At 45.5% G+C, this 27,661-nt stretch overlaps 1 protein-coding gene across 2 annotated transcripts in view; it reads left to right on the top strand.

Moving 5' to 3' along the window:
• Positions 1-2,147: 2,147 nt before the first annotated feature.
• The window catches only part of LOC115139154 (RNA-binding protein 25-like), a 30,472-nt gene continuing 4,958 nt past the window's right edge, over positions 2,148-27,661 (top strand). The window contains exons 1-12 of one of the 2 annotated variants that reach the window (XM_065026207.1): positions 2,148-4,833; positions 7,159-7,361; positions 9,811-9,883; positions 12,050-12,219; positions 13,146-13,334; positions 15,270-15,356; positions 21,155-21,432; positions 21,508-21,625; positions 23,407-23,496; positions 23,809-23,882; positions 24,133-24,283; positions 24,503-25,058. In XM_065026207.1, the coding sequence (XP_064882279.1) occupies positions 4,701-4,833; positions 7,159-7,361; positions 9,811-9,883; positions 12,050-12,219; positions 13,146-13,334; positions 15,270-15,356; positions 21,155-21,432; positions 21,508-21,625; positions 23,407-23,496; positions 23,809-23,882; positions 24,133-24,283; positions 24,503-25,058 (2,122 nt within the window). In that variant the 5' untranslated portion in view covers positions 2,148-4,700. The remainder of the gene's footprint in view (positions 4,834-7,158; positions 7,362-9,810; positions 9,884-12,049; positions 12,220-13,145; positions 13,335-15,269; positions 15,357-21,154; positions 21,433-21,507; positions 21,626-23,406; positions 23,497-23,808; positions 23,883-24,132; positions 24,284-24,502; positions 25,059-27,661) is intronic. The other variant, XM_065026208.1, reaches the window with a different exon arrangement.

The following is a 27,661-nucleotide window of genomic DNA, read 5'->3' on the forward strand; positions in this document are numbered from 1 at the left end:
GCCCATGTCATTCGAGTGTCAAACCAGACCCCCAGGAACCTAAACCACTCCCACCCTCTCCAGATTCCTTCCATTCAGCTTCAGGTATATTTCCTCCACAACCTTCCTTCTAGAAGAACACACAGTCGTTCAGCCCCTGGACAAGGCAGTTAACCCACTGTTCCTAGGCCGTCAATGAAAATAAGACTTTGTTCTTAACTGACTTGCCTAGTTAAATAAAGGGTAAAAAAATGTTACCCCAGCTTTAGCTAATGCACTCTTCATCTCAGCCAATGTAAAAGGGCCATTCAATGTATCCCCCACCATCTCTTTCTGATCCAGCAACCCCAGATGTTCTCCTCTGACCCTCGCTCTCCCCCACCATCTCTTTCTGATCCAGCAACCCCAGATGTTCCCCTCTGACCCTCTCTCTCCCCCACCATCTCTTTCTGATCCAGCAACCCCAGATGTTCTCATCTGACCCTCTCTCTCCCCCACCATCTCTTTCTGATCCAGCAACCCCGGATGTTCTCCTCTGACCCTCTCTCTCCCCCACCATCCTTTTCTGATCCAGCAACCCCGGATGTTCTCCTCTGACCCTCTCTCTCCCCCACCATCTCTTTCTGATCCAGCAACCCCAGATGTTCTCCTCTGACCATCTCTCTCCCCCATGCTGCCCCTCTTCTGTCAGATTATTAGAGCTGTGCACCTTCACAAATACCTGCGCTGACATCTCTCACTGCAACAGCACAGGGAGATCCCAATCTATTCTGACCCCACTCATCCTTTTAATCATCCCCCATACCTCTCCCACAGGAGTGTTCCTGCCTATGTTTCCACAGAACCAGTGCCAATACTCCTCTTAGCTGTCCTAATGATCCTCCTTACTACTCCTTGTGCTTGTTTATACTGAATCAGGTGCTGGTAATTATGGGACCTTTTCAACATTCTGAAAGCGCTGTTTCTAGTCTTCACTGCTTCTCTACACCCTTCACTCCACCAAGGGACTGCATTATTCTTTCTCCCCCATGACCCATAGGAATCACCTGCCTTGAGGTCCCTACTATTGCTCCTATTATTCCATAATTTACTGTTTCTATATCTAAATTAAGATCTACCTGAGACAGCTCCTGTTCACTCAACTCCTACTGATTCTTCCTCCCCCATGATAGGATCGCGATCACTACCCACTGTAGATTCTTCCAAAACCTCCCAACTACATCTGCCTGCCATTGAATTTGAGATCAAAGTTAAATCCAGAGCAGATTAATTTCCAGTTACTGGGTCAATCCTGGTTCCCCAGCCGTCATTAAGACTCACAAGCCATTTCTCATCCAGTAGTTACTCCAACACTTGTCCGTAAACAAATTAAGCATGACGTGCAATAACTAAATTCGCCTTTGCACTCCTAAACAACGCGATAAAAAACAAAACGTTGAGCAAAGGGCAAAGTCTACAAAACCTAGTTCACTCTGTTCATAACACATTATAGTTTTGAGAACCGAAAACTGTATTGAGATCGAATGTTTTGAGATCAAATGTTTTCTCATCGATGAGAAAATTGTCAGAATGTCGGCCAAAATTAATCTCGCTCAATTTTATCCCACTGCCGGCCACTGGGCTTCCTCTCGCTACCACATTTGCTTGTGAGTGGAAACGCCAAGAGGGTGCTTCAAATGTATTCATCCGGTGAAATATCTGTGAACTGGACGTTGAAAACATGGCTTCCGAATCGACAAATCTAATATTCCTTTGCTAAAAATGTACATCTCTGTTGTTGTTTCCACTAGATAGCACAGCCACAAAGTTGGAAACAAACATTTGCTTTTTGGTCTTAATTCAAGGTTAACAATGTGGTTATGGTTAGGTCTAAAATCACATTTTAAGAAGATACATTGTAAAAAAAAAAAAAAAAACACAAAAAAACTCCATAACGTTGAACGCCAAACTCCGATAAACTCCACCGAATAAGATGCATTGTAAAAATGGGTGGGGTTTAATACTTTGTGGCTGTGGTAACTAGTGACTCTGCTGCGTGAGCTGCCTTTTTGCGGATTTCTGTATCGCAGTGAGCTGCCATACCTCGATGCATCTGACCGGAGGTAGCTACACAGAAGTGAAGAGTCGCCCTCAATAATCGATTTACCGACGTGTTGGGGTACGTAAAATCTGATTCAGTAGTTACTTTTTCACCATATTGTCTGAGTTTTATCAACGGTAGGTAGGTAGCTAGCTAGCTAACTCAAACATTGCGAATGGTTTCCCGGTAGTTAGCCAGCCAGCGTATCCGCTAACTACAACAGCCGCAGCTAACCTTGTCAGACTTGTTCTGTTGTGGAGGGCAAAACCCTCTAACATTACTTGCCTAGCTAGCGAGAATAATTAGGGTAGGTTGGCTATAGCTGACCCTAACGACAATATAACCAATGCCAACGTGAAGGTGATTTGTCTTTCATATGTAGTTAGCCAGATAGCTAGTACCAGGCCTGGCTTTTCAACCACACACACACACGACACGGTTGGAATTTTAGATATGAATAGTTGTCAGCTGACATATTATACAGCCAATAGTGCTTAGCGATTAGTGCTTTTTGAGTTCGGTTCGATTATAAAACAATATTCACTGTTAAAAAAAAAAAAACTTAAACACTAAACGCACTACATTACATGGGTTGAATGCTGTAGCAACACATAATAAAACAATCAAAGTCCCATGACTGTCCCTTACTGGTTCACTTAACTACAATTTTTTAACATTAACGTTACTTCAATAAAATATTTCAGTTGTGCATATTACATTAGTTTTATTTGATGACTTTATTATTTAATTCCAAGCCATCTCATCTCTAGAGCTGCTGTCTGACACAATCATAAGTCAATAAGGCATAGTTGGCATTCAGCAGTCAAAACTATCAGTCACTTAGATAATGTATTTTCAGGTAGTGATGCCTTGACAAGCAACTTTTATCTCTCTCCTCTGTGTCTGCCCCACACTAACCTAACATAACAGGCGTAAAAGACAAGTAGGCACGCAATGGATTATGGTCATTGTAGTTGATTACCACGTTTTCTGCGATAACTGAGTATTGTATTGGCCTGTTAAATCAGTAGTAGGGAGTTGTAGTTTATCTCAAGATATACGTATATCAAATCTGTAGGCTTAATCAAGGATAAATCTAGGCCTTCGTGTGTATCAAATCTGTTAATCAAGGATCAATAAAGCCAAAATGTTCAGGATTTGTCATTACGTGATCACAATAGGCGGGGATATTTTCGGTTCCGTTTAGCCTATAGGTTATGCGTAAGAAAGCAACTGCACTGAACTTAATAGCCAGATTAAATGCATTTCCCCCATCCTGAAAGTAAAAAAATGTGTTCTTCTGTTGATGATGTTCTGATGTTTTTTGTCTATGGATAGACCCGTACTGCTTCTATCTTTTTGGTATTTTGTTATAGGCATATGCGACCACTAATCTTCTCAATTCCGGAGCATTTAAAACAACCATATTTTCCGTGGAATAATGACACTTGCTTTATAGGTCTACCCTGGCGTGAACTCATGTTGAGCAAGACATTAAATTGGTTAGTGACTGCAGAAAGCCTCACAGAGTTAATCATTGTTATAGCCTAGATGGCTTTATATACACCTTCCTAATATTGAGTGCACCCCCCCCCTTTTGTCCTCAGAACAGCCTCAAATTGTCAGGGCACGGACTCCACAAGGTGGCGAAAGCCTTTCACAGGGATGCTGGCCCACGTTGACTCCAATGCTTCCCACAGTTGTGTCAAGTTGGCTGGATGTCCTTTGGGTGGTGGACCATTCTTGATACACACAGGAAACTGTTGAGCGTGAAAAACCCAGCAGCGTTTCTTGACACAAAGCGGTGTACCTACTACAATACCTAGTTCAAAGGCACTTAAATATTTTGTCTTGCCCATTCACCCTCTGAATGGCACACATACACAATCCATGTCTCAAAGATGAGAGATTTTTAAGCCATCGCCTCCCCTTCATCTACACTGATTTGAAGTGGATCTAACAAGTGACATCAATAAGGGATCATAACTTTCACCTGAATTCACCTGGTCAGTCTGTCATGGGCAGAGGTCCTTCATGTTTTGTATACTCGGTGTATAAGTGAGCAAGGGGTAACCTATGTGTTTTTTTGCCCTTCTCTATAACAATTGTTAAATTCTCACATACCCCCCCAATTCAAGCCATGGTTTTCACCATAACACATCAAACCCTCCACAGAAATTGATAGCATTTAGCCAAAGGAGCATGGTGACAGTGATTACATCTGTGAACCTGAATAGAGCTCCAATAAACCTCGTGTCCATGTTGATTTCAGAAAGAGTCCTATACAATATCTACACAGTAATGGTGGCAGTCTGCAAACCGTCCAGCTTAATCTATATTTTTAAAGGGGTGATAGGCCTATTTTATCTAAACAAATTCAATTGATTAGATTACTCTTCCAATTTTCTTTAAAGCATCGTATGCATGTTGGTGTTCATGGTGAGATATTTCATAATAAAATGACGTGTGGCGTCTCTGTTGACAATCCATGTTAATTCATGACGGTATCTTATGGCGCTAGGAAGACTTTAGGTGACTTGGTGAAAGGTATCAGTAACTTCATTAGGCTTTTATTTAGGCCTGAAATCACTCGCTGTTTGGACTGGAGAGTTGGGTTTACTGTTGTGTCCACTGCTCTCTTATGACCGTTCTGACTGTATACTTTGGTCCAATGTTTTATGTGGGTGGTTTCCACAAGATGTCGTTCCCTCATCTCAACCGACCCCTGTTGCCACCGGGAATCCCCCCTCCACAGTTCTCTGGTTTTCCTTCAGGTGAGTCATCACAGACGGTGGTCCTATCCTATGGGCCTGTCTATGTAAAGTATACAGCTAGTTAGTACATTGTGAACAGGCCTCTGATTTGTAAAGGATATATAATACTCTGCATTAATATAGTGGATGAGTTTCCCACTAGTGATTACCAGTTGGAGGGCCGTTCAAATGGATTTTCCCCAGTTGTATGTGGTAAACATATATACCGATGATATCTCTATCATTCTCTATGTCCCAGTATGGTGTCTGAGTGCACGGCCAGCGCCATCGAAGCCATCTCCATTTTGAAGTAGTACATTTTCTGCTACTACCACTTCTGAGTTGGCAAACAAACTGAAAGGTTGCCTACTGCCATCTAGAGTGTGTTGTTTGAACAGGTATCAAGCCTATTATGGCGATTTACTGCCACCTACAGTTATGGAATGTTTCCTCACAAGAGCCTTCAGAAAGTATTCAGACCCCTTGTCTTTCTCCACATTTTGTTGTGTTACAGCCTGAATTTAAAATGGATTAAGTTGAGATTTGTCGCTGGCCTGCACACAATGGCCATAATGTCAAAGTGGAATTATGTTTTGAGAAATGTTTACTAATTAACTCAATGAAAATCTGAAATGTCTTAAGGCAATAAGTATTCAACCCCTTTGTTATGGCAAGCCTTAACAAGTTCAGGAGTTAGAATGTGCTTAACAAGTCACATAATAAGTTGCATGGACTCACTCTGTGTGCAATACGTGTGTTTAACATGATTTTTGAATGATACCTCATCTCTGTACCCCACACATAGACAATTGTCTAAGGTTCCTCAGTTGAGCAGTGAATTTCAAACACAGATTCAACCACAAACACCAGGGAGGTTTTCCAATGCCTCGCAAAGAAGGGCACCTAAAAAAACATATTGAATATCCTTTTGAGCATGGTGAAGTTATTAATTACACTTTAGATGGTGTATCAATACACCCAGTCACTACAAAGATACAGGCGTCCTTCCTAACACAGTTACCGTAGCGGAAGGAAACCGCTCAAGGATTTCACCATGAGGCCAATGGGGACTTTAAAACGGAGATTAATGGCTGTGATAGGATAACACTGAGGATGGATCAACAACATTGTAGTTACTCCACAATACTAACCAAATTGACAGTGAAAAGAAGGAAGCCTGTACAGAGTAAAACATATTCTAAAACATGTATCCCGTTTGCCACAAGGCACTAAAGTAATACTGCAAAACATTTGGCAAAGCAGTTCACTTTTTGTCCAGAATACAAAGTATTATGTTTGGGGCAAATCCAATAGAACACATTACTGAGTACCACTTTCCATATTTTCAAGCATAGTGGTGGCTGCATCAAGTTATGGGTATGCTTGTAATTGTTACGGAATGGGGCGTTTTTCAGGGTAAAAATAAACAGAATGGAGTTAAGTATAGGCAAAATCTTAGAGGAAACCTGATTGTCTGATTTCCACCAGACACTGGGAGATTAATTCACCTTTCAGCAGGACAAAGGGCTAAATCTACACTGGAGTTGCTTACCATGAAAACAGTGAATGTTCCCGAGTTAACCTAAATCTTAGTTTTGACCTAAATCTGCTTGAAAATCTGTGGCAAGACCTGAAAATGGTTGTCTAGCAATGATCAACAACCAATTTGACAGAGCTTGAAGAATTTTGAAAAGAATGATGGGCAAATGTTGCACAATCCAGGTGTGGAAAGCTCTTAGAGGCTTACCCAGAAAGACTCACAACTGTAATCACAGCCAAAGGTGATTGTATTGACTCAGGGGATTGTATTTTAGCATTGCATTTTTCACGAGTTGTCGAGTTGTTTACAATGTTAACATTTTTCTTCCACTTTGACATTACAGTTTTGTGTGTAGATCATGGACAAAAAAAAACACGTCAAATCCATTTCAATCCAACTTTGTAACACAACAAAATGTGTAAAAGGTGAAGGGGTGTGAATACTTTCTGAAGGCACTGTAATTCATTGGCTTGATGACCCGGATAGAATCATGTGATCCTTCCTTCACCCATAGGAAGTCCCACCCAGTTGACTACCTTAAAATGATGAAGCCCTTTGACCATGCCCATGCCAAAACAGGTTTTGTCCATCTATAGTTCTCTATCTAACTCTGAATGCACCAATACTGTGACACTTCCTGTATTTTGAAAGTTATGTATCTTGGTTATATAACTTGATTGCTGACATGCAAAACATTTCAGGAGTGTATCAACAGCGGACTAATACCTACAGATCATTTTTGATTTGAATTTTCCTTTAATCCAAATATATTTTGTATACATTAATCTGGTTTATCACTTTTCTAGGTACCCCAATGATACCAGTCCACATGGGCATCATGACACAGAACCCCACAGTCCTGGTACCCACCTCCATGTCCGTTGTCAGTAAGCCCACGGCCCCCAGGAAGGAAGCTCCCCTGGACGAGAACAATGGCCCCACCACCACAGTGTTTGTAGGAAACATCTCTGAGAAGGCCTCGGACATGCTGATTCGAAAGTTGCTGGCGGTGAGGAAGTGGAACTTGCATGTAGTCATATTGGAAAGAGACAGCAACCTTTTATTTAGGCTATAGACGGTGATCATGTCCCAATAACCAAACTAGCGCACTACGGGGTGGCAGGGTAGCCTAGTGGTAAGATCGTTGGACTAGTAACCGGAAGGTTGCAAGTTCAAACCCCCGAGCTGACAAGGTACAAATCTGTCGTTCTGCCCCTGAACAGGCAGTTAACCCACTAGGCCGTCATTGAAAATAAGAATTTGTTCTTAACTGACTTGCCTAGTTAAATAAAGGTAAAATAAAACATACTAAAACTTTATACCATGTAGTCATCGTCGCATACTATTTATGACAATGTTTAGTAAGAAATATCCAGTATGCCACGGCCTTGGCACACTACCACAGATAGAACAATGAGCCAGATATTTCCCCAGGTGTATGAATGTGAAGCATCCGGTTGGCGTTTCCACTCACTACCAAATATGGAGATGTGAAAGCCCAGTGGGAAAAGATGGACCCAGATCGATTTTGTTCAACATTCTGCACATTTTCTCATCGAAGAAACATTTGATTTCCATAAAGTTTTCTGTTTCCAAAAATAGAATCTGTAACAACTTTTTTTTTAAGTGCGTTTAGAAGCCTCAAATTGTCAGGGCATGGACTCCATGAGGTGTCAAGCGTTCCACAGGGATGCTGGCCCACTTTGACTCCAATGCTTCCCACAGTTGTGTCAAGTTGACTGGATGTCCTTTCGGTGGTGGACCATTCTTGATACACACAGGAAACTGTTGAGCCTGAAAAACCCAGCAGCGTTGCAGTTCTTGACACAAAGCGGTGCGCCTGGCACCTACTACAATATCTAGTTCAAAGGCACTTCAATCTTTTGTCTTGCCCATTCACCCTCTGAATGGCACACACACACACAACCCGTGTGTCAAGACTTTAAAATCTTTCTTTAACTTGTCTCCTTCCCTTCATCTATGCTGACTGAAGTGGATTTAACAAGTGCCATCAATAAGGGATCATAGCTTTCACCTGTATTCACCTGGTTAGCCTCTCATGGAAGGAACAGGGGTCCTTAATAATGTTTTGCACACTCAGTTTTTTTTAACCCGGAAAGGATAGTCTTTTAACTGTCTAGCTAGGATAAATATGAAGTTGTCATTCAACAACAGCACGATTTTCAGGTATCCAGCTAACTTCAAGTCCTGCTAAAGTGCATAGCTAATTAATGTTAGCTAATGTAAAGGCACTGCAGGCTGTAAATAAAAATCTGTTTTCAAAGATTAACGACCGAACTGCAGGAAACTCTTTCTGCATCTTCAATTAGTTTATTTTTTAATATTATATATATGTAGATATTTACTTTCAAATAAATGTCAAATCTCAGCTGTCCTTTTATTCAGTTTGAATGCACTGTGAGTGAGAAATTCCCCAAAAGTTTACAGTTCATTCATACTATATGAAAAGCCTGAAATTAGTATGACATTTGTGCATTTAAAGCATACTAAATTTTCGAAATGTCACATACTATAAAACATAATTTAAAAAATAAAGTAATACTCGACAGCCTATTATTTAGGACACTGTTATGGGTATCCGGATACGGATAATGTCTTTAGTCACATCATATTGGTACAATAAAGCTCTCAAATAGACTATTCAAATCAGGACAGTTGTTTTGGGAGGTTTTCTTCAGTTTTCGGTATGTGTATGAAGGTTCAGTTAGCCTTTGGGGTTCAACTGATTTGTAAAAGATGTTTATCTTTTGGCCAAATTCTATTATTTTCTGGTTTTCACCTGATCAGTGGTGGAAAAAGTACTAAATTGTCAAACGTGAGTAAAAGTAAAGATCTCTTTAATAGAAAATGACTCAAGTCACCTGGTAAAATCCTACTCGAGTAAAAGTCTTAAGTGTTTAGTTTTAAATATACTTAAGTAATGAAAGCAAATGGAATTTCTCAAATGTACTTAAGTATCAAAAGTATTAATCAGTTTCTAATGTCTTATTTTAAGCAAACCAGACGGCACAATTTTCTTGTATTTTTAGCCAGGGGTACACTCCAACACTCCAACACTCACAAGACATAATTTACAAACCAAGCATTTGTGTTTTTAATGGGTCAGCCAGATCAGAGGCAGTAGGGATGACCAGGGATGTTCTCTTGATAAGTGTGTGAATTGGACCATTTTCCTGTCAAAATGTAACGAGTACTTTCGGGTGTCATGGAAAATGTATGGAGTAAAAAGTACATTACTTTACTACATTCCTAAAGAAAACAAAAAGTTGGGGAAAATATTAATAGTAAAGTACAGATACATTAAAGTACTATTCAGGTAGTTTTTGGGGGTATGTTTACTTAAGTACTTTACACCACTGCACCTGATACTCTGTGATATAAATGTCAACCTTCTTCTTTAGTGGGTCCATGTCATAAAGAAATGTTTCCCTTTTCAGAAATGCGGCCTGGTCCTAAGCTGGAAGAGAGTCCAAGGAGCCTCTGGAAAACTTCAAGGTAAAAACAGAACAGGTACAACATTTGTGAAATATTCTACCACCATGTAAGTCCAATGTCACCCCTCCCCCCTCGGCATGCTTTCTCAATCTGAAGCAACAACTATTTAGCATGGTCCTGTTCATTAGGCACTACTAATTATAAGGAAACCGACTGAAACCGGGTGTGACAGTGGACTTGCCCGATAAAGACTCTTTTGAATTTTAATGGACACGACTCTGACAAAGCTATTCCTTAATTCCCCCGGTCCTCATCACACACACACACACACTCATCAAGCGTATTTAAGATCACCACCAAACAGCAGCAGGTAGGTGGCCAACCATTAGAAACATTCACAGGCCCTAATAGCTTGTGCCCTGCGCAACTGCCTGCCCTGCACGAACAGGCAACTTTCAGAACCGCAGAGAGCGACCCAGCATGGCCAGTAGTCAGCACTACTGATCTGAGATGTGTACTAACACAACAGACATGTAATCATAGTAATGGTGCTACTTAAATAAACACTTGTAAACAGCCCGTCCGTCTATCTCCTCACTGTTGGCCGTCGGTTTTAAAAGGAGATGATGGCAAGGGATGAGAGTCATCCTTGATCGGTCCGGGTTCGACTATGTCTTTACACGTTTCAGTGCAGAAAATGACCTCTCAATGAATGCTATTGTGGTTGATATAGTGAGGACCAGCTGCAGTAACTTAGTCGCCTCGGGTACCTTCTGTGTCAGGTCATGCTGGAACAAAAAGGAGCTGTCCAGTTGATTTGTCTCCTATAATTTGTGAACTGTACAATCTGACAAGATCGGCCTCAAGTCTAACGAAGTCAAAGTACTTTCAGTATTTTGATGAGCATTCTATTTAGTGTAGTCCACTAAGCCAAGGAAATGAAGTTCACCAAAGTGGTCAAACCTGGCTCTCATCTGAACATTGAACAGTATGTTGTAGTAGATTCGCCCTCTACTCTGATCGGGTGTTTACTAGGCCCAGTTCATTGCATTTATGGTCAAATCGCTCATAGAAACTATCAACATCTTGCCACTGCTGTTCATTCTTTGTGTCTTTTATATGGGTACGGCAGACACACACATCCATGACTTTGTTGTGCAGAACCCGGAACAGCGCGTCAGTTTTACTGAAAATTCCATCATAGGTCATGAGCAAAAAGCAAACATGATGGCAGTCTTTAAATGGGTTGCTACCTGTTAAATGGTTTTCAGCAAAGGCCTGTAATAGTTCCACATAGTTGTCCCTGGGCCTGTTTGATGAGCTGGCCCTCTTGTCGTTGCCATCAAATGCCAACTCCTGTTTACCTAGGTAGCATTAATTAGCTAGGTCTTTCAAAACCTGGTTCTCTAACTTTGCAGTGTGCATATTCATGTTCAATCGATGTCAGATCTATCCGTGAGCTGCCTAATGTCTTAAGAGCTATCTGGCTTTGGATGTGAGACGTAGATTTCTCATGCTTGTTGAGTGCTATATGCAAATCGCAGTAACTGGCTCTGTTCTCCACCAGAAACAGGCTGTCGCTGGTGGAGAACAGCGGGCATTTGGAAGCAGTAGAGTCGGCTGCACACAGTGCAGCCACAGAGCCAGTCTTTCTGTTGATTCCACTCATGTTATTTTCTGTTCCCTCCCTTTGTTGTAGTTCCCTCAGCTCAGGTGTTAGTCTTCCATCCCTTATCACCCCGTTTCACTAGAAAATCCAATGTTGAACACCGTTTCAGATGCAATACGTTAGCTGTCCTGATCAGATTATTTTAGCTGACAGTAAATTGAATGTAACTGCCTTTGGTAGTTGTCATGTGACGTCCACAGGCAGGAGTGAGCCCTGTCTATCCCATTACCTTTTTTTGCAATAAAAATGAATGGGACATACTGACACATGAAATGCAGCAAAGCTCTCGGCCTGCCTTTCAGTGTGTATGGTAGAAACATGCATGCACAAGGGCGGGGGAAATGCACACAGCAAGGCTGCCAATTTGGGAAGTAAGTACTAGTTCAGAAATCAATTTTATCTTGCAGAAAAGATTACCAAATTATTGACAATTTATTTTAGTTTTTTCATTTGTTATTTTTAAATGTATAGAGGGTAGGGCCTGCCAACTACACTACCGTCACTGATCCCTGGTGGTGAATCCACGCGGTTGTGTGATAAACACTGTGTCACCTCTCCTCTATTCTCTCCAGCTTTTGGATTCTGTGAGTACAAGGAACCAGAGTCGACGCTGCGGGCCCTGCGACTGCTCCACGAGCTGCAGATCGGGGAGAAGAAGCTGCTGGTGAAGGTGGATGCCAAGACCAAGGCCCAGCTGGACGAGTGGAAGGCCAAGAAGAAGAGTAGCACCAACGGCAACGGGGTGGGGAGTGGGGACACGCTGGAATCAGAATCACCTTTATACGCCAGTACATTTACATATACAGTAGGGCAAAAAAGTATTTAGTCAGCCACCAATTGTGCAAGTTCTCCCACTTAAAAAGACGAGAGAGGCCTGTAATTTTCATCATAGGTACTCTTCAACTATGACAGACAAAATGAGAAAAAAAAATCAGAAAATCACATTGTAGGATTTTTAATGAATTTATTTGCAAATGATGGTGGGAAATAAGTGTTTGGTCACCTATAAACAAGCAATATTTCTGGTTCTCACAGACCTGTAACTTCTTTAAGAGGCTCCTCTGTCCTCCACTCGTTACCTGTATTAATGGCACCTGTTTGAACTTGTTATCAGTATAAAAGACACCTGTCCACAACTTCAAACAGTCACACTCCAAACTCCATTATGGCCAAGACCAAAGAGCTGTCAAAGGACACCAGAAACATGTAACTGGAAGTAGATTTAGTACATTTACATTTAAGTCATTTAGCAGACGCTCTTATCCAGAGCGACTTACAAATTGGGTAGAATGGTGCTGCCACAGTAAACAGAATCGACAGATCAAATATATCGACCATCCAAAATAGAATGGATAGAACGGGCTTCCCCATTCATTCTATTTCTATGTTATCAACAACGAATTAACACATGGAGAGGGGAACGTTGCTTGCAATCTGAATGACAGTGTAATCTAGTGGAGGCTAAGATGGACCAAGCACTAGGAAGCAGGGCTGCCTAAATGAATAGGCAACTCTGCCGAAAGGCCTGGAACACAACAGCCCCTTATAATTCAATTTCAACTAGTTAGGCTGAATTGACTTATAATACTAAGCTGCCTCCCAACTCTCTCTCCCTCTTTGCCTTCTCTTTCTTTCTCCCTTCTCTCGCTCTCTCTGTGTTTATGATAGAAGGCGGAAGCAGAGGATGGAAAAGAGGAGGAAGAGGAGGAGGTGATCGACAAGGACACCCAGATGAGGGACCAGATCGTTAAGGGCACCATTGACGGTCTGATCCGAGAGTACGCCAGCGATCTCAAAGCTCCCTTGAATGATGAAGAATCTCAGCAACGCAGGAAAAGGAAAGAGAAAAAAGAGGAGGTATGTGGAGATCCTTTCTCTGTTATCACTCTGGGGGGGATCCTTTCTCTGTTATCAGTCTGGGGGGGATCCTTTCTCTGTTATCAGTCTGGGGGATCCTTTCTCTTATCAGTCTGGGGGGGATCCTTTCTCTTATCAGTCTGGGGGGATCCTTTCTCTGTTATCAGTCTGGGGGATCCTTTCTCTGTTATCACACTGGGGGATCCTTTCTCTGTTATCACACTGGGGGATCCTTTCTCTGTTATCACACTGGGGGGATCCTTTCTCTGTTATCACACTGGGGGGGATCCTTTCTCTGTTATCACTCTGGGGGATCCTTTCTCTGTTATCACTCTGGGGGATCCTTTCTCTGTTATCACTCTGGGGGATCCTTTCTCTGTTATCACTCTGGGGGATCCTTTCTCTGTTATCACTCTGGGGGATCCTTTCTCTGTTATCACTCTGGGGGATCCTTTCTCTGTTATCACTCTGGGGGATCCTTTCTCTGTTATCACTCTGGGGGATCCTTTCTCTGTTATCACTCTGGGGGGATCCTTTCTCTGTTATCACTCTGGGGGGATCCTTTCTCTTTTATCACTCTGGGGGGGGGATCCTTTCTCTGTTATCACTCTGGGGGATCCTTTCTCTTTTATCACTCTGGGGGATCCTTTCTCTGTTATCACTCTGGGGGATCCTTTCTCTTTTATCACTCTGGGGGATCCTTTCTCTTTTATCACTCTGGGGGATCCTTTCTCTTTTATCACTCTGGGGGATCCTTTCTCTTTATCACTCTGGGGGATCCTTTCTCTGTTATCACTCTGGGGGATCCTTTCTCTGTTATCACTCTGGGGGATCTTTCTCTGTTATCACTCTGGGGGATCCTTTCTCTGTTATCAGGCCTTTCTCTGTTATCACTCTGGGGGATCCTTTCTCTGTTATCACTCTGGCCTTTCTCTGTTATCACTCTGGGGGATCCTTTCTCTGTTATCACAGGGGATCCTTTCTCTGTTATCACTCTGGGGGGATCAGGCTCTGTTATCACTCTGGGGGATCCTTTCTCTGTTATCACTCTGGGGGATCCTTTCTCTGTTATCACTCTGGGGGATCGGGGGATCCTTTCTCTGTTATCACTCTGGGGGGGATCCTTTCTCTGTTATCACTCTGGGGGGGGGGGTCCTTTCTCTGTTATCAGGCTGCCTACACTACGCTAACAGGCTGCCTACACTACGCTAACAGGCTGCCTACACTACGCTAACAGGCTGCCTACACTACGCTAACAGGCTGCCTACACTACGCTAACAGGCTGCCTACACTACGCTAACAGGCTGCCTACACTACGCTAACAGGCTGCCTACACTACGCTAACAGGCTGCCTACACTACGCTAACAGGCTGCCTACACTACGCTAACAGGCTGCCTACACTACGCTAACAGGCTGCCTACACTACGCTAACAGGCTGCCTACACTACGCTAACAGGCTGCCTACACTACGCTAACAGGCTGCCTACACCGCTCGTGTCGCATGTGCAAAATACGTTTAGAAATGTATATTATTCAATTATTGCACCCACACTGCTCGCGCTCGTCAACAAGCGTCTGCGTTGCCAGGCGCTAAAATAGAAGTCAACTCAATGTTTATATCCCGGGACAAATTAGCTAGCAACAGCAAAGCTAGCTAAATAGGAAAAATTAGCTAGTAAGTGCAAGCTAGCTAACTAAATTGCCATAAATGTTTAATGCTTTTTCGACCGGTCTCCAATTGAATGTAATTGGTTCAGTTTGTTGTGATATTTGAACCTGCGTGTCGCGATCGTGTTTGGTGTAGGGGGACAAAATACATCTATGCACGATGGCGCACGCTTGCAGCCGGTTTGGGTTCTGTGTAAGAAATGGTCCCCAGTTGACCGCATGACCCTGAACAATGTCCCATCTACCTGCATCCCATTGTCCCTTAGGAGGATATCAACGCAATTGACGGGTTGGAGGATGACAAGAGAGACCTGATTTCCAGAGAGATCAGTAAATTCCGTGACACCCACAAGGTACAGTACCGTATTCATCTCTCTCACTCACATTGCAGGTTTGGGAAAAGAAGCTGCACATGCTAGTAGTATACTCCTTTTAGTTTTCACACTTACCGCTAGTGGACACTTGCACAAAGACCTTTTCATGATTGTACTCTAAATATAGGATGGGAGAATAGTAAACGTTTTCTACCAAAATATTGCATACATTGCTCTAAAATCTGATTTAATTGGCAATGTCAGAAATTTAGAAATATCTGGATTTTTACCATGTCATTTCAATGTTTCAATCTACAGTCTGTTCCAACACGAATAGTTGTCCGATTTCTAGTATTGTCACCGTTTTCAAACCTAATTTGACTGGTGTGATGGCGGGACACTTATTTGTGTATATTAGGGTATTTAGGTGTGACAGTATAGATGGTTAGATCCATAAGTCATTCATCACACACAAACTAAATGCATGGCGACAATGTAAAGTTACCTTAAAGCTAATCTATTCATTAAACCCAACCATTATGATAGACATCATATGGTGACTAAAGCAAGATGAATCTCAGAGCTTTGGAAAAAGTTGTCGAGGATAGGATGTAAGTATGAGCTTTCCTTTATTTTGTACATATACTGGACGCCCCCCCCTCGAAGACTCGCATAGGGGCAACTGCACAGGCACTCTGGCATACGTTGGTGACTGGAACCTTAGGAGAACCTCTAAACGATACACAGCCAACCATTTCCATTAGATACATGTCAACATGACATTGGTCTTGCTCCTATTTACCACATGGGGACAGAGAACCATGCTGATTCGATTTCCAACATTTTATCTTGTTATCCCCAAGCCGTAGAGGCCAGTGAACCTGTGTGAGTCCTCTGTAAATGGTTTATTCTACATAATGTGTGTGAAAGTCACTGAGACTCAATAACCACTGTTATAGCAGGGAGGGGGGGCGCCCCTCCACAGCACCCTGTGTTCTGAAGACTAGTCGGGTAAGTCCCAACCCACCCTGTCGATGAGTGTGTGTGTGTGTGTGTGTTAGGGCTTCTCTCTCTCTCTCTCTCTCGTTGTTTTGTCTGTCCGTTACTTTAGCTCTTTCTTTCTCCCTTGTTTAACTTGTCTCCTTTTCCACCTGATTCCAATTGCCATTCACCCTCTTCATTTTCATGTGCCCATTATTTGAGTTGTCTTCAAAGTTCATTATTTACAACAGTAGACTTGCAGTAAAGGTGCTCCTACTACACAATGAGATGTTGTCTGAAGTGTGAATGGTAAGGCCTATGGTTAATATATGAGGGGAGAGTAATGTACCTATGGCCTACATGCAGTTAATTAGTGACTCTATGCCCAAGCTGCCACCAGTAGAACACAGAGCAAGGTAAGTTGAAGTAGGAAGACAGACTAACCAATTAGATCCAGGAACAAGATTGATTACGACTCATTTCCTTCCAGCCATGCCCATAGTACCTTTGCTCTCTCTTCTCCCCCCACCTCTGTCTCTTCTCCATCTCCCCCCACACCTCTCTCTTCTTCATCTCCCCCCCACACCTCTCTTCTCCATCTCCCCCCACACCTCTCCTTCTCCATCTCCCCCCACACCTCTCTCTTCTCCATCTCCCCCACACCTCTCTCTTCTCCATCTCCCCCACACTCTCTCTTCTCCATCTCCCCCACACCTCTCTCTTCTCCATCTCCCCCACACCTCTCTCTTCTCCATCTCCCCCCACACCTCTCTCTTCTCCATCTCCCCCCACACCTCTCTCTTCTCCATCTCCCCCACCCTCTCTCTTCTCCATCCCGCACACCCCACCTCTCTCTCTTCTCCACCCCGCACACCCCTCTCTCTCTTCTCCACCCCGCACACCCCTCTCTCTCTCTTCTCCACCCCGCACACCCTCTCTCTCTCTTTCTCCACCCCGCACACCCCTCTCTCTCTCTCCACCCCGCACACCCCTCTCTCTCTTCTCCACCCCGCACACCCTCTCTCTCTCTTCTCCACCCCGCACACCCCTCTCTCTCTCTTCTCCACCCCGCACACCCCTCTCTCTCTCTTCTCCACCCCGCACACCCCTCTCTCTCTCTCTTCTCCACCCCGCACACCCCTCTCTCTCTCTTTCTCTCCACCCCGCACACCCCTCTCTCTCTTTCTCCACCCCGCACACCCCTCTCTCTCTCCTCCACCCCGCACACCCCTCTCTCTCTCTTCTCCACCCCGCACACCCTCTCTCTCTCTTCTCCACCCCGCACACCCCTCTCTCTTCTCCACCCCGCACACCCTCTCTCTCTCTCCTCCACCCCGCACACCCCTCTCTCTCTCTTCTCCACCCCGCACACCCCTCTCTCTCTTCTCCACCCCGCACACCCCTCTCTCTCTCTCTCTTCTCCACCCCGCACACCCCTCTCTCTCTCTCTTCTCCACCCCGCACACCCCTCTCTCTCTCTTCTCCACCCCGCACACCCCTCTCTCTCTTCTCCACCCCGCACACCCTCTCTCTCTCTTCTCCACCCCGCACACCCCTCTCTCTCTCTCTTCTCCACCCCCGCACACCCCTCTCTCTCTCTTTCTCCACCCCGCACACCCCTCTCTCTCTCTCTTCTCCACCCCGCACACCCCTCTCTCTCTCTCTTCTCCACCCCGCACACCCCTCTCTCTCTCTCTTCTCCACCCCGCACACCCCTCTCTCTCTCTCCACCCCGCACACCCTCTCTCTCTCTCTTCTCCACCCCGCACACCCCTCTCTCTCTCTCCACCCCGCACACCCTCTCTCTCTCTTCTCCACCCCGCACACCCCTCTCTCTCTCTTCTCCACCCCCGCACACCCTCTCTCTCTTCTCCACCCCGCACACCCTCTCTCTCTCTTCTCCACCCCGCACCCCTCTCTCTCTCTTCTCCACCCCGCACACCCTCTCTCTCTCTCTTCTCCACCCCGCACACCCCTCTCTCTCTCTTCCACCCCGCACACCCCTCTCTCTCTCTTCTCCACCCCGCACACCCCTCTCTCTCTCTTCTCCACCCCGCACACCCCTCTCTCTCTCTTCTCCACCCCGCACACCCCTCTCTCTCTCTCTCCACCCCGCACACCCTCTCTCTCTCTCTTTCTCCACCCCGCACACCCCTCTCTCTCTCTTTCTCCACCCCGCACACCCCTCTCTCTCTCTTCTCCACCCCGCACACCCCTCTCTCTCTCTCTTCTCCACCCCGCACACCCCTCTCTCTCTCTCTTCTCCACCCCGCACACCCCTCTCTCTCTCTCTTCTCCACCCCGCACACCCCTCTCTCTCTCTCTTCTCCACCCCGCACACCCCTCTCTCTCTCTTCTCCACCCCGCACACCCCTCTCTCTCTCTTCTCCACCCCGCACACCCCTCTCTCTCTCTCTTCTCCACCCCGCACACCCTCTCTCTCTCTCTTCTCCACCCCGCACACCCCTCTCTCTCTCTCTTCTCCACCCCGCACACCCCTCTCTCTCTCTTCTCCACCCCGCACACCCCTCTCTCTCTCTCTCTCCACCCCGCACACCCCTCTCTCTCTCTCTTTCTCCACCCCGCACACCCCTCTCTCTCTCTCTTCTCCACCCGCACACCCCTCTCTCTCTCTCTCTTCTCCACCCCGCACACCCCTCTCTCTCTCTCTTCTCCACCCCGCACACCCTCTCTCTCTCTCTTCTCCACCCCGCACACCCCTCTCTCTCTCTTCTCCACCCCGCACACCCCTCTCTCTCTCTCTTCTCCACCCCGCACACCCTCTCTCTCTCTCTTCTCCACCCCGCACACCCCTCTCTCTCTCTCTCTTCTCCACCCCGCACACCCCTCTCTCTCTCTCTCTCTCTCCACCCCGCACACCCTCTCTCTCTCTCTTCCACCCCGCACACCCTCTCTCTCTCTCTCTCCACCCCGCACACCCCTCTCTCTCTCTCTCTTCTCCACCCCGCACACCTCTCTCTCTCTCTCTTCTCCACCCCGCACACCCCTCTCTCTCTCTCTCTCTCCACCCCGCACACCCCTCTCTCTCTCTTCTCCACCCCGCACACCCTCTCTCTCTCTCTTCTCCACCCCGCACACCTCTCTCTCTCTCTCTTCTCCACCCCGCACACCCCTCTCTCTCTCTCTCTTCTCCACCCCGCACACCCCTCTCTCTCTCTCTCTTCTCCACCCCGCACACCCCTCTCTCTCTCTCTTCTCCACCCCGCACACCCCTCTCTCTCTCTCTTCTCCACCCCGCACACCCCTCTCTCTCTCTTCTCCACCCCGCACACCCCTCTCTCCTTCTTCCTATTGTTTTGGTCTTAAACTGCGCTAGATCCATGGCTCTGCAGTTCTGATCAGGACAACCTTCTGTTGTTCATTATGGACCAATGGATTGCTTTTATGTCTTTCCAACAAGAGCAGACAGCTATCGGAATCCTGTGGTCTCAACCTGACACATACATGAGAAACACAATGCATTCAGAATGTGTGGCTTATAATTGTAGCTGTAGATCAGTTCAGAGTTCATGGGGAGCCATGGGTGTAGCTGCTAGGAGGGAAGGATGTCTGAGTGTGTCTGGGAAAGTGAGTCACGGGAGGACTACCGAAGACTGAAGCAGGGGTAAGAGTCTCTACAACTTAATTTACCTGTACAAAAAATGTGATATAACTACAGTATGTAAAAAGATGTACCAGGATTTTTCACAGCTTTGTTTTTAGCAATGTGCCCCCATCTGAAGTTAATGGTTGTTTTTTGATGATTTGCTTGAGAAAGAAGTGAGAGAATCTCATGATGTTTCGTTTGTGGACCATTTGACCTGCGTTTCCTCCCAGGCCTAACTGGTATAGGCTTGTAGGGGCAGCGAAGAGCTGAACTCCGTAGTTCCACACCTGTAAGTCACCAACAACTAGTTTAACAAAAGGATTGACGCTTTTTCTTTCTGATTCTCCTGTAATAAGGACACTTGACTTTGCGGAGAAAAAGCATCGTCTCTCAAGCAGGGGCTTTTTCTAGTTGTGAATGCCTGTGATGTTTGACATGGCCAACCAGATGTCTTCTTTGACCTCAGTGGTTTCCAGTGTCTCTAGTTAGCTCGTAAGACACCCTGCTTAACAATTATAGTACAATCAGAGGTCTGCATCTGGCCCCAAGACAGATTTTTGATTTGGCCCACAAGGTAGTCTGGGGAAAGAAATACAATAATTAGACAAGGACAAATAAGTCCTGGGTCTTGTGACAAGGGACAGCTTGTTGTTTTCCCAAATGCTTAGCCCTGCCATAGAGCACCTGTTTTCCCATAAACTCTTAGCCCTGCCATAGAGCACCTGTTTTCCCATAAACTCTTAGCCCTGCCATAGAGCACCTGTTTTCCCATAAACTCTTAGCCCTGCCATAGAGCACCTGTTTTCCCATAAACTCTTAGCCCTGCCATAGAGCACCTGTTTTCCCATAAACTCTTAGCCCTGCCATTCAGCACCTGGTTTCCCATAAACTCTTAGCCCTGCCATAGAGCACCTGTTTTCCCATAAACTCTTAGCCCTGCCATAGAGCACCTGTTTTCCCATAAACTCTTAGCCCTGCCATAGAGCACCTGTTTTCCCATAAACTCTTAGCCCTGCCATAGAGCCCCTGTTGTGCCAAACGTCACACTATCAACTACTTCATCCTTAGATAATAGGAATCCACATTGTTACAGTAGTCCCCTCTGCCCCCAGAGCCTGGAAACCACTTCTAGATCCACTTCTGTGCATTTCTAGAGACGTGTGAGCCAGCCTCACTGTGCTCCTGTTCTGTTGGCATGGCTGTACTCCCGGGGCCTCCAACTTATCAACCTACTCTGTTCTTTTTGCAGAAACTGGAGGAGGAGAAGGACAAGAAGGAGAAGGAGCGTGCAGAGTTTGAGCGTGAGAGACGGGAGAGGGACAAGGAGAGGGAGCGTGAGAGGGAGCGACGGGACCGCGAGCGGGAGAAGGAGCGTGAGAAGGAGAGGGAGAGGGAGCGCGAGAGAGAGCGCGAGAGAGAACGGGAAAGAAGTGACAGAGACCGAGATCGTGACCGCAACCGGACGAAAGAGCGAGAACGGGAGAGGGAGAGGAGCCGGGACAGGAGCAAAGACCGTAGCCACTCCAGGTGTGTGTTTTAATAAAGTCGGAAATCACCTTGTAAAGGAATGATGGGTATTTAACTAGGTTGGTGATGTTGCAGAGACAGAGAGGTGAGTCGCGACAAGGACAAGAAGCGTGACCAGGAGGATGAGGAGGAGGTCTACGAGAGGAGAAGGCTGGAGAGGAAGCTCAGAGACAAGGAGGCAGCCTACCAAGAAGTAGGTACTCCCATACCTAGTAGTGCTTCAGGGATGTATTTGGGATGTGATTTGGCTAGATCTGATGAGAAGTTTTGGGGGGGGGGGGGGGGGGCGGCTTTGGACAACGGGAGAGTGGAAAGGCAGTTTGCACGTCCCCTGAACGATAACGAAGAGGTAGGTGAGAGGCCTGACCACGGAGACAGGGGTGAGAAGGTGATGATGAGCTGAAGAGGTAGGTGAAAGAGGCCTGAACGATAACGAAGAGGTAGGTGAGAGGCCTGACCACGGAGACAGGGGTGAGAAGGTGATGATGAGCTGTAACCGAAAAACAACTGGCATTTGGAAAGTTAGAGTTGAGGGAGGAAGTATCTTGCTAGATGGATCGAATTCTCCGTTAGCTAGCCAGGTAAATGTTGAGCAACATTAGCCAACTTAAACTCAATTATTTGATCAGTTATGGTGTGAAAATTACAGTAGCTTGCTAATAAAGTTAGACAGCTAACGTTACAACATGAGATGAGAACATCAGTAACCGAACCAATTTGCTATTGTATAGACTGGTATACAACTCATTGCCGTTATAACATGCTAGTTGCTTACTGGATCCTGGCAGTCTGGGTGTTAACTAGCTAACGATCTAACTACTAACGATCTAACTACTAACGATCTAACTACTAACGATCTAACGATCTAACTACTAACGATCTAACTACTAACGATCTAACTACTAACGATCTAACTACTAACGATCTAACGATCTAACTACTAACGATCTAACTACTAACGATCTAACTACTAACGATCTAACTACTAACGATCTAACTACTAACGATCTAACTACTAACGATCTAACTACTAACGATCTAACTACTAACGATCTAACTACTAACGATCTAACTACTATCTGGGAACGAATGTTTTCCCTCTACAGTATGTGGTTCATTTTCAGAATGAGAGAATTAGGTGAAAATGAAGTGTTGCTTGTTAAACAAGTGGATTCAGGGATGAAGTGTAGCTGGGCCTGGCTTAAGCTGGATGCCACTATAGAGGTGAAAGGAAAACCACACACTTTCCCTCTTTCTCACGTCTTCGATACAGTGGATAAAAGGGGTATGCCGGGTGTACTCTGCCTGAAAGAGATCAATTATGCCAACAAAGGGTATCATGCTCTGCTGGCACATTGTAGAACAGATGTCCACAGGCAGAAAATGTACAATGTAATAATGTGTAGCCCAAAGATATTGCTTTAGTTGTGTTGAACTTGAAAGTGACACGTGGGAGTTATTTCATTTTTTACTCGGTCAACGTTATTTTTGCTCCAATGTAGCCTTGTGCACTTGATTGATGTCTACTATAGTTGCCACTATAATAGAGTTTTTTTTCCCCAAAGTGCAATATTTGTGTGTGTGCTCACAAGCGTTCTGTTATAAAGGCTGTCATGGTAACTGCAATATTCGTGTACTGTTTTTTTTCACAAGACTTCAGTGTCATTTGCAGTAAAGTCTAGGCAACAAATAACATTAGATTGCTTTCTTTAAAAAACAAATAGCTGTGAGTTAACCATGAACCACTTCTTATTTTACACACAGAGACTGATCATGTAGATCATATTCTTTGTTGTTTAATTAGTTAAAACCTGCATTTCCATCCAGCAGAGAATGATTGCATGTTTCAGTGCAACTAAAAAAGGGATACTTGTTTGGGCCCTCAGTAGTTTGCATCCATGGTGCTTACAGTTGAGTGTGAGCATGATAGTGTGTGTGTGAAATGTTGCTAAATGTCTCGTGTCTGTCTTGAAGCGCTTGAAGAACTGGGAGATCCGCGAGAGGAAGAAGGCTCGAGACTACTCCAAGGAGTCTGAACGGGAGGAGGAGCGTAGGAGAGAGATGGTAGGAACAAACCCTGTTCTCACACAGCTCTCCTGGGTCGTGATCTGTTGGGAGAAAATGTTTTTGAAACGGGGGGAGGGTACAACCTGAACTTGTCTAATAGGAACGCCAGTGTTCATTGTCCGTAGCAAAACATTTTGTTACGCTGCGCCCTACTGAATAGGACCCAGGTTTACCACTGAGCCTGGCCTGATGGGTCCTACCATTGACATATTCATATGCATGTGTGAGTTTGAAAATTGAAGCCTTTAATGTGTTAATCAAATAGACCAAAGTGTATCGGCTAATCGGGTGTCTTGTCTTCTTCTACAGGCTAAAGAAGGCAAACGTCTGAAGGAGTTCCTGGAGGACTATGATGACGACAGGGATGACCCTAAGTTCTACAGGTGACCATAATGAAGTTGAACGCGACACAGTGGATGCTGGTCCTCCAGATTTACATACTATAGAAAACAAATCTGAAAAGGAGATATAATGGAGTTGATAGTGGATAAAGGCCTGAAACGTCGACATTATTACACTTTTTTTCTATAGGACATTTAGGAAGAGAAATAAACGGCTCTACTTCCAACATTTTGAAGACATGCGTACCAGGGCCGCTGTTATATAAAGTGTTGTTCCTTGTGCCGCCCCTAGGGGCAGCGCGCTGCAGAAGCGTCTGCGAGACAGGGAGAAGGAGACTGAGATGGACGAGCGCGACAGGAAGAGAGAGAAGGAGGAGCTGGAAGAGATCAGACAGAGGCTTTTGGCCGAGGGACACCCCGACCCCGAGGCCGAGATACGCAGGGTGAGGGAGAGAGAGAGAGAGAGAGAGAGAGAGTGTGTGTGTGTGTCTGACTGTGTGTATGCCTCAAGGTCATTTACTCCTCATTGTCTATATGTCTGTATTGTAAACAGGTCTCTATTCATCTGGTGGTCATAAACATTAGGTGTGTGTCTGTGTGTATCCACATTCCTGACTGTGTTTTCCCCTTGTCTCACTGCTTCTCTTCTCGGATTGGTCCAGATGGAGGAGGAGGCAGAGCGTCTGCGCCAGCCCCCGGTGAAGCTGGAGCCAGATCCCGAGGAGGAGCGGGTACACAAGGCGCCACGGGAGGACCGTGACCGCCGAGGAGACCGGGAGAGAGAACGAGGAGACCGGGAGAGAGAAAGGGAGAGAGAGCGAGGAGACCGGGACAGAGAAAGGGAGAGAGAGCGAGGAGACCGGGAGAGAGAGCGAGGAGACCGGGACAGAGAAAGGGAGAGAGAGCGAGGTGAGAGAGACCGAGGGGACCACCATCCCCACCACCACTCAGATGATGACGTGGAAGAGGGGGAGGAGTTTGACGACGATGACCAATCGGGGTTCAAGCCCTGCCTGAAGCCCACACTGCGGCCAATCACGGCGGCCCCCTCTGTGTCGTCGGCCAGCGGGGGCGCCACTCCCAACACGCCCGGGGACGAGTCGCCATGCGGTATCATCATCCCTCACGAGAACTCTCCCCCTCACGAGGCCCCACCCCCCCACGAGGCCCTGCCCCAGGATGAGTTCCGCCCCAAGATTGGCCTCAGTCTCAAACTGGGTGAGTTTTGTCTGTGAGACTGGCGGTAGAAGATATATCTTCAGATGATTCTGGACCTAACTATACACCTACTATATTGCTAACTAACTACCAGGATATGTATGATATATGTTGTGTAGATCCAGTGAAGTGTCTCAATCCCTAGTGAATAGGAAAGATGGGAACAAGTCAGGAATAAGACTCTATACCATTCATTTTAGATCAGTGGTTCTTAACCTTGTTGGAGGTACTGAACCCCACCAGTTTCATATGCGCATTCACCGAACCCTTCTTAATTTGAATAATGAAATATGATTTTTTCAAATTCAAAACATAGGTATATACACTGCTCAAAAAAATAAAGGGAACACTAAAATAACACATTCTAGATCTGAATGAATGAAATATTCATATTAAATACTTCTTTCTTTACATAGTTGAATGTGCTGACAACAAAATCACACAAAATTATCAATGGAAATAAAATTTATCAACCCATGGCGGTCTGGATTTGGAGTCACACTCAAAATTAAAGTGGAAAACCACACTACAGGCTGATCCAACTTTGATTTAATGTCCTTAAAACAAGTCAAAATGAGGCTCAGTAGTGTGTGTGGCCTCCACATGCCTGTATGACCTCCCTACAACGCCTGGGCATGCTCCTGATGAGATGGCGGATGGTCTCCTGAGGGATCTCCTCCCAGACCTGGACTAAAGCATCCGCAAACTCCTGGAAAGTCTGTGGTGCAATGTGGCGTTGGTGGATGGAGCGAGACATGATGTCCCAGATGTGCTCAATTGGATTCAGGTCTGGGGAACGGGCGGGCCAGTCCATAGCATCAATGCCTTCCTCTTGCAGGAACTGCTGACACACTCCAGCCACATGAGGTCTAGCATTGTCTTGCATTAGGAGGAACCCAGGGCCAACCGCACCAGCATATGGTCTCACAAGGTGTCTGAGGATCTCATCTCGGTACCTAATGGCAGTCAGGCTACCTCTGGCGAGCACATGGAGGATTGTGCGGCCCCCCCCAAAAAATGCCACCCCACACCATGACTGACCCACCACCAAACCGGTCATGCTGGAGGATGTTGCAGGCAGCAGAACGTTCTCCACTGTGTCTCCAGACTGTCACGTCTGTCACGTGCTCAGTGTGAACCTGCTTTCATCTGTGAAGAGCACAGTGGCGAATTTGCCAATCTTTGTGTTCTCTGACAAATTCCAAACGTCCTTCACGGTGTTGGGCTGTAAGCACAACTCTAGCAGTGCTCCTCCTTGCACAAAGGCGGAGGTAGCGGTCTTGCTGCTGGGTTGTTGCCCTCCTATAGCCTCCTCCATGTCTCCTGATGTACTGACCTGTCTCCTGGTAGCGCCTCCATGCTCTGGACACTATGCTGACAGACACAGCAAAGCTTCTTGCCACAGCTCGCATTGATGTGTCATCCTGGATGAGCTGCACTACCTGAGCCACTTGTGTGGGTTGTAGACTCCGTCTCATGCTACCACTAGAGTGAAAGCACCGCCAGCATTCAAAAGTGACCAAAACATCAGCCAGGAAGCATAGGAACTAAGAAGTGGTCTGTGGTCCCCACCTGCAGAACCACTCCTTTATTGGGGGTGTCTTGCTAATTGCCTATAATTTCCACCTGTTGTCTATTCCATTTGCACAACAGCATGTGAAATGTATTGTCAATCAGTGTTGCTTCCTAAGTGGACAGTTTGATTTCACAGAAGTGTGATTGACTTGGAGTTACATTGTGTTTGTGTTCCCTTTATTTTTTTGAGCAGTGTATTTTACTGGTGCACAAAATGTACCGTGCATCAACATCACTGTGTTCAAAGAACAAAATCATCAAAACATGATTTACACACAAAAACAAAAACATAATAATGAATATTTACTGCAAATCAGTGTGACTTCTGCTGTTGCCTTTCAGAGACCAGTTCAGAAATGTGCGGCTTCACCTTGGCAAGTGCCACTCATGTCATTTTCTCAACAAAGTCTGTTCCTTTTCTTCGTTTTTATGTCCAGCATCCTCGAAAAGGATTGCTCGCAAAGATATGTTGTAACAAACGGTATGAACATCTCCAGAGCTTTCTTAGCAATAACAGGGTACGTTATCATTTGTTGACACCAAAACGTTGAAAGCGTTGTTGTTCTGAAGAGTTGCTGTTGAACCTGGCTCTGCTGAATTTCAATGATTTCACCGAGGTATTCATCATTGACATCTGTTGTCTCAACACTAAACGTGAACGGCTGTCTCACCCATGCTGGATATGACTCTCTTGTAGGGAAGTATCCGTTGAGAGACTTTGCAAGCTCATCTAAGTGCGTGGCAATTGCTTGCTTCAGTTCCGCTGGTACAGAAATGTCTCCGATTCCAGGTACATCTTCGATATTACTTACACAGTCGTCCAGCAGGGGAAAGTTTGCGAAGTTATAGTTCTCTGTTCGTCGTTTCCATAACGGTAGCTTTTTTTGAAAAGCCTTCAGGTTTTCCTCCACTTCGATGATGTTGATTCCACCGCCTGGCATCTTTGGATTGAGATGATTGAGAGCTGCGAAGATATCAGCCATGTATGCTAAAATGAGAATGAACTCAGAATTTTTGATGCAATCTGC

The sequence above is a fragment of the Oncorhynchus nerka genome, linkage group LG13 (assembly GCF_034236695.1).
Source record: "Oncorhynchus nerka isolate Pitt River linkage group LG13, Oner_Uvic_2.0, whole genome shotgun sequence".
NCBI lineage: Eukaryota > Metazoa > Chordata > Actinopteri > Salmoniformes > Salmonidae > Oncorhynchus > Oncorhynchus nerka.